The 7,500-nt window shown below is 38.5% G+C and overlaps 2 protein-coding genes across 2 annotated transcripts in view; one reads left to right on the top strand and one right to left on the bottom strand.

The window, feature by feature from the left end:
* The window catches only part of LOC123510153 (putative GATA zinc finger domain-containing protein 25), a 5,303-nt gene extending 757 nt beyond the window's left edge, over positions 1-4,546 (top strand). The window contains exons 2-5 of the mRNA XM_045265017.1: positions 2,526-2,676; positions 3,118-3,217; positions 3,622-3,996; positions 4,110-4,546. Coding sequence (XP_045120952.1) covers positions 2,543-2,676; positions 3,118-3,217; positions 3,622-3,996; positions 4,110-4,379 — 879 coding nt within the window. The 5' untranslated portion in view covers positions 2,526-2,542 and the 3' untranslated portion in view covers positions 4,380-4,546. The remainder of the gene's footprint in view (positions 1-2,525; positions 2,677-3,117; positions 3,218-3,621; positions 3,997-4,109) is intronic.
* LOC123510154 overlaps positions 1-5,003 on the bottom strand; it is a 23,662-nt gene extending 18,659 nt beyond the window's left edge. Inside the window, exon 1 of the mRNA XM_045265021.1 lies at positions 4,968-5,003. The gene's annotated coding sequence lies outside the window, so the exon portion shown is untranslated. The remainder of the gene's footprint in view (positions 1-4,967) is intronic.
* Between the last annotated feature and the right edge of the window lie 2,497 nt (positions 5,004-7,500).

Consider the following 7,500-nt stretch of genomic DNA (forward strand, 5'->3'; position numbering starts at 1 on the left):
GCTGAACTGTGCAAATATGTACTGTACATGAAGTACTAGGGAGGTGTAATCATCTAATTGTTGATAGGCCCGCTTGAATGCATTTTAACTGGACAAAATATCTGGTGCATTTGAGTATTACCTGTATTATTATGCATGTGCCTTATACAGTTATGTAAAATGTAAATGTTCAAATGTTATTTTGTCAAACTAACTAAACTAACTGTGTGTGTGTGTGTGTGTGTGTGTGTGTGTGTGTGTGTGTGTGTGTGTGTGTGTGTGTGTGTGTGTGTGTGTGTGTGTGTCATTCACCTGCGGTTATCTGCTGGTCTCTCCCAGCCTGTCAGTCCTCTAAGGAAAGAGCTTAGAGCTTTAAACTATATCCAAATCCCTTTTTACCTTGTGTCACGGATGAAGCTTATGTCATTTCCCCGCTAACCATTTCAGTACTGGGACGCATTTTTAACTTGAGTTTTGGGTATAACTAGACGAATTTATTTATGTTAGGAATGGTTTATGGTCTATACACTAGTTTAATCCCCACATAAGTTACTGAGACTGTATAGAATCACCAAACAGTAAGCAGAATGAATATGAAAACGTGTCATGCTACTGAAGGGATCATGTAACTCAACTGATTCATTCCTCCTGTCTCGTCTTTCACTTGTTCACAATATTAAGCTACATAATTCTCTCTCTCTCTCTCTCTCTCTCTCTCTCTCTCTCTCTCTCTCTCTCTCTCTCTCTCTCTCTCTCATATTTTGTGCTATTCTTATCTAGTATAATGTATCAACTCTTTCAGCCATCCGATCTTTTTTCTCATTAAGCTTCGTCAGTGAGATCTGTATGAGGTAAAGAAATAGATGCAACTGTCTTTCTCTCCTCATCTTACACTTTTCTATTTTTCTGTTAATCTCTTTAATATGTCGCAACTCATTCATTTGTCCAATTTCCTCTTCTTGCTAAGTTACGTCAGAGAGATTTATATGAGGTAAAGAAATAAATGTAACTGTCTTTCTCTCCTCATCTTATACTTTTCTATTTTTCTGTTAATCTCTTTAATATGTCTCAATTCATTCATTTGTCCAATTTCCTCTTCTCGCTAAGTTACGTTAGTGAGATCTGTATAAGGTAATGAATCTTACCAAAGCTCTTATAGGTTGGTATTGCAACAGGCAGGTCAGGTTCTTGTAGTTTCCGTTGTATTCCTATCAATATCACCACTACTACCACCACGACCACCACCACCACCACCACCACCACCACCATTACTTATCACCACTATCATTGTCCCTCATCACCATCAATGAGGTAATCTTCTCATCTTACACTTTTTTTTCATTTTTCTTCTAAACTGTATAATATGTCTCTCCTCATTCATTCATCCAATTCTCTCTTTTCACTAAGTTATCGTCAGTGATGTCTGCATGAGGTAATGGAACAATGGAACTCTTTCCTTTCTCCTCAGCTTGCATTTCTTTTCTTCTAAACTGTATAATATGTCCGAACTCCTTCTTTCATCCAGTCTTCTCTTCTCATCAAGTTACGTCAGTGATTTCGAGATGTGGTAAGAAAATCAATGTAACTATCTTCACCTCTTCCTCTCTTCCATCTTAATTTTTTTTCTTCTAAGCTGTATAATATGTCCGAACTCCTTCGTTCATCCAGTCTTCTCTTCTCATTAAGTTACGTCAGTGAGATCTAGATGTGGTAAAGGAATATAATGTAACTGTCTCCACCTCTTCCTCTCTATCCTAAACTTAGTTTTTTTCATTTTTTTTTTTTTCTTAAACTTAAACGTCTCAACTCCTTCATTCGTCATATATTCTCTTCTCACGAAGCTATGTCAGTGAGATCTGTATGAGGTACAAAGGAATAATGTAACTCTCTCTCTCTCTCTCTCTCTCTCTCTCTCTCTCTCTCTCTCTCTCTCTCTCTCATTTTTTTTTTTCATTTTCTGCTAGACTATAATATGTTTCAACTTATTCATTCGTTCAATCTTCTCTTTTCATGAAGGTGCCTACACTCAGACACATTCAAAACCTTACAGGGACTAAAAACCACCGCTTCCTCTTCCTTTCATCATTTGGTGCATTTCTTATTTTTTTTTTTACTAGCTAGAATGAATCACAAGCTACATATCTCATCGTCTTCCTTTATATCCCCACTAAGCTACATCCACACGCCAGGCAGAGCAGTAAGAGACAAAGAACAAAGCCCTTTCATTCTTCCTCTCTCTCTCTCTCTCCTCGTCACGTTATCGTTTGGCTGCATCGATAAAGGATGCGTGCTGATAACAAAACACTTGATCAAAAATTATCTATCTTGCCACGAATGATACGAAATGTGAGCTATCAGAGAGAGAGAGAGAGAGAGAGAGAGAGAGAGAGAGAGAGAGAGAGAGAGAGAGAGAGACAGAATTATTATACATTATTGTCGACGTAGCGAACCAAATATTTGTACTCGCATGAATGATAAATTTTGTACCGTCATCAAATTCCCTTTCCCTCTCCCTCTCTCTCTCTCTCTCTCTCTCTCTCTTTCAGGACGCCACGTACACAGCATGGCTTCCAACTTCTCCCTAGGAATGATCGGGGTGGTCGTGCTGGTGATGTTGCTGCAGCTATACAAAATCCAAAGCTTGGGAGGTGAACTACGAAATCAAGTAATCAGATCCGAAAACCAAAGGAGAGACCTGTAAGTTGTGATGGTGGTGGTATTTTAGTAGTAGTAGTAGTAGAAGATGCTGGAGGAGGAGGAGGAGGAGGAGGAGGAGGAGGAGGAGTACGAAAAGATGAGCGAGATTGAAATGGAGATAAATTACAACAGGTGTGTGAGTGCGTGAGAAGAGAGGGGAGAAAGAATGAAGGTGTGTGTGTTTGTGTGTGTGTGTGTGTGTGTGTGTGTGTGTGTGTGTGTGTGTGTGTGTGTGTGTGTGTGTGTACCAGTTCTATTTCAATTTACTCATATTATAACTTTACAGATGTGTGTGTGTGTGTGTGTGTGTGTGTGTGTGTGTGTGTGTGTGTGTGTGTGTGTGTGTGTGTACGGAAAAACTAAGGAATTACTAACATATCATTCGCTATTATTATCATTATTACTATCATCCTCCTCATCATCATTATTATTTATCTATAGGTTGCAAGATAATGAGATCTGCGAGATGAAGACCAAAAAATTCCAGAAGGAACTGAAAAACTCGGAGGAAATCCTTGCGTTCCAGAAAGTAACCGAACAGGTGAGATAAAGCGGTTTTTTTTTTTTTTCTCTCAAACTCAATATTGGATTTAATTTATTTCTTACTCATTTATCAGTTCTCTAGTCTTCTCATCTTAATTTTAAGCTGCATTTTTCACTTTCATCATCTCATCTCGACATTTTATCTATTCATTTGTTCATTTATTTTTGTTTTTATCCATTGCAAACTTCTCGTGTTCTTTTCATCCAAGGACATCTCACCTCTGCAGAATCTAATCTCTCTCTCTCTCTCTCTCTCTCTCTCTCTCTCTCTCTCTCTCTCTCTCTCTCTCTCTCTCTCTCTGAAAACACACACACACACACACACACACACACACACAACTAACCTACTCTCCTTAAGCATTGTTCTACTTCTAACTAAACCCACAACTCCTTTCATTACAGGAAATACAAACAAAACTGAATGAAGTGTTGGAAAATCTTAACCTAATGGAGAATGAAAAGAAAACCATACAATTCGAGAAAATCCGTCTGGAAAATCAAATTCAGAGCATGCAGACTGAAGTTTCCGTCAAGGAGAAAGAGAGAGAGAATGCCCTGAAGGAAGCTGAGAAGTACCAACAGCTGTATGCGAAGGGAAACGAGCTCATAAATGCCTTGAGGGAGGAAATCAAAAGGGTCCAATCCATGGTTCCGGTACCAGTGGGCCAGCTAGTGAATGCCGGTGGATTCAGTGCCCAGAACAATCGTATACAGAGGAATGCCAAGGAAACAGACCCCCAAAAGAGGCTTTCCTCGCCAAACGCACTGGAAAAACAGGTAGAGTGAAAATTTTAGAGAGAGAGAGAGAGAGAGAGAGATGGGAATTTTTTACAACCATCACCTACATAAACACGAAGAAAAATCCGTAATAATAATTCCCTCCTTTACAGAACCAAGGCCAAAATGAAGCCAGAGAAAACGAAGAGCAGAAGGGAATACAGAAAACGGAACAGGAAGTACAGACGGAAGGAGAACTACAAGAAAATGAGGAGGAGGAACCACAACCAGAGGAGGTGAATGCAGAGGAGAACGGAGAGGAAAACGAAGAGAGAGATGCTGTAGACGAGAACAAGGAGCGGGACACGACGGAGGCGGTGGCGAATGAAAACAAGTATGAGGATATAAGAGAGGATGAAGGCGTGATGGAGGAAGAAAACTGACGCGTTGAGTGAAGGAAATTTTAATGATAGGACTCTCTCTCTCTCTCTCTCTCTCTCTCTCTCTCTCTCTCTCTCTCTCTCTCTCTCTCTCTCTTATTTATTTGAAGTGTTTGTATAAGAAAATCGTTATTGTTGGCACAGAAATAACAATAAATTAATGTACACTGCTCGAGAATCTCCTCTCTCTCTCTCTCTCTCTCTCTCTCTCTCTCTCTGAAAACTTTCTAAGCATCAACGAAGAAAACAGATACTTGAAAAACACATTATACTATTTCCAGTTAATGCAGTAACTTTGAACGGCTGCAGGTATGAGCCTTGTAGTAACCAAACGGAGATAAAAATTAAGATAGAAACCCCCCCAAAAAAAAGGAAAAATAGACCAAAATAAGGAAAAGATAGAAAAAGAGAACAGTGTGGAGTATTACAAGGCTACAGTGCATACATACATGCATACATACATACATACATACATACATACATACATACAAGATAAGCGAAAAAAAAATAAGAAAAGATAGAAAAAAACAGGCTACATACATACATACATACAAATAAGATAAGTAATGTACTATACAAAACAGTACTCACGGAAATGAATTAGCAAGTTACAGCAAGACTAACAATCATTTCCTCGTCATCTGTGAAAAAAACAAGTCCTTGAAAGTCACAGGTAGAGAAACGAAAGAGGTAGGAGTGAGAATGAAGAAGGAGAGGAGGAGGAATGAGAGGGCAAAGAAAATGGGAGAGAGAAGATGGGAAGTGAGAAGGAAGAGGGTATAAAGGAAGGATATATTGAGTGAATGAGGGAAGAATGGGTTAAGATAAAAGGAAAGAGATGGAGATGAATAGAAAGAGAAGAGAAAGGGTAGAGAGGGTAAGAGGAAAGAATGGGGGTAAAGACTGGGAGGAAAGAGGGGGAAGGAAGGGAAAAGAATCCGGAGAAGAGAGGGAGTGTATGGGTAAGAGGGATAAGGGAGGGAGAAGGGGATAGAGAAGAAGAGAGATGAGGGAAGTAAAGGGAGGAAGAGGAAAGGAGAGGGAGGAGGGGAGGATGGGAAAGGGGTTGGAGTGGTTATTAAATGGTCTATCTATTGAAGTAGTAATAATAGAAATAGTAGCAATAGTAGCAGTAGTGTGGAAAATAACGTATCGCATTATAATATTCTTAATTAACTTTACTGGTGATTGTTCTTGTTTCTTCTGATTTGATGTTTTTTGTTCTTCCTTTGTATCCTTCCTTCCTTCCTTCCTTCCTTCCTCCCTTCCTTTCTTCCTCCTTCCTTCCTTCCTTCCTTCACTCATTCATTATTTTCTTCCACCACCTCCACTTCCTCCTCCACCTCCAAACCAACTTTTAAAACCACCAAAGAGCGCCATCCACTTATCCAACCAACATCACCTTCTCCCCTACACAAACTGGTACTGCACACTCCAATAAAGAATAAACACACATAGCACCACCACACATGCTGAAAAAAACTAACCACAAACTCACCTGAACACACAGCAAGGGGAGGCAAAATAATTTTGCAGTCCTGATGATAGCTTACGTCAAGAGAAAAATTAAGCTTGCTTCTCTGAGCAGCAAGAACACCCTCTCTCTTCTGCCGCCATGGCGTCACTGAGGTCTGAGGGGCCGCCAGGAAGAAGGATCTTAGAAGTATCACAGCTTGTATTCAATCTTGCATATATCAAAGCACTAAGAGTTATATAATGTGATAAAGATGTATATTTGAGTTGATAGATAAATGTAGATATTAATTAACTTACCTGAATACGTAGAAAAGACTGATAATTTTAGAAATATCACAGCTTATATTCAATCAATAGTGCATATATCAAAGCACTAGGAATTCTATATGTGTTAAAGATGTGTATTTAAATAGATAGATTGTGTAGATATTAGTTATAACTTACCTGAATACGTAGAAAAGATTGATGACGTTAGCAGGTAAGGAGTCAAGCCAGAGTTTCGAGGCACTTGGTGAGATTCAAAACTTTGCCTATTGGTTTTCTTCGCTGTAATATTGATGTGGACTTTAATAGGAAGATAGAAATAGATAATTAATTCAAGTTACCACTTCGAATTAACAAAGGATGCAGGAAGGGAGTGAAGTTTTAGTTTGTTGCTAGAAGAAAATGAAGTTTTAATTTATTGCTAGAAGACAATGAAGTTTTAGTTTATTCCAAGAAAGGAAAGAAGTTTTAATTTGTTACAAGAAGAGAATGAAGTTTTAAATTGTTGCTAAAAGGGAATGAAGTTTCAATTTGTTGCTAGAAGGGAATGAAGCTTTAGTTTGTTGCAAGAAGAGAATGAAGTTTTATTTTTTTTTTTTCTAAAAAGGAATGAAGTTTTGATTTGTTGCTAGAAGATAAAGAAGTTTTAATTTGCTGCTAGAAGGGAATGAAGCTTTAGTTTGAAGGCACTTAAGATTCGAACCTGCAATTGTCTATTTACACACTCCTAAAAGCTTGACCGCCACATTGTTGCAGTCATCCTTTGCTAATTTCACTGGTACTGTAGTAGTAGCATTGGTGGTGGTGGTAATGGTGGTAGTAGTAATTGTTGTAGTGGTAGTAGTAGTAGTAGTAGTAGTAGTAGTAGTAGTAGTAGTAGTAGTAGTAGTAGTAGTAGTAGTAGTAGTAGTAGCAGTAGTAGTAGTAGTTGTTATTGTTGTTGTTGTAGTGGCGGTGGTGGAAGTAGTAGTAGTAGTAGTAGTAGTAGTAGTAGTAGTAGTGGTAGTAGTAGTGGTGGTCATCGTGGTAGGCAGGTAAGTAAATAGAATGTTGCTTAAATAATATTAATGTCAAACGTACATGATTCTTTTTTCAAATTTTCTTCTTGTATTTATTTTTAATTATCACTGACATTGATCTGCACACTAAAAGAAATATCCTTTATAATTCATTGCGTCTTCAAGGAGAAACCGACGATGTTATCAGATAAAACACTTTGCAAGAGAGAGAGAGAGAGAGAGAGAGAGAGAGAGAGAGAGAGAGAGAGAGTGCGGAGGCGTCGAGTGAAAAATGAATTATTCAACTAAGTTTTATGAGGGATTGAAGGTTGTAAAATGAGACGGGTCCTCTCTCTCTCTCTCTCTAGGAAGCAGAGAGAGAGAGA

The sequence above is a fragment of the Portunus trituberculatus genome, chromosome 28 (assembly GCF_017591435.1).
Source record: "Portunus trituberculatus isolate SZX2019 chromosome 28, ASM1759143v1, whole genome shotgun sequence".
NCBI lineage: Eukaryota > Metazoa > Arthropoda > Malacostraca > Decapoda > Portunidae > Portunus > Portunus trituberculatus.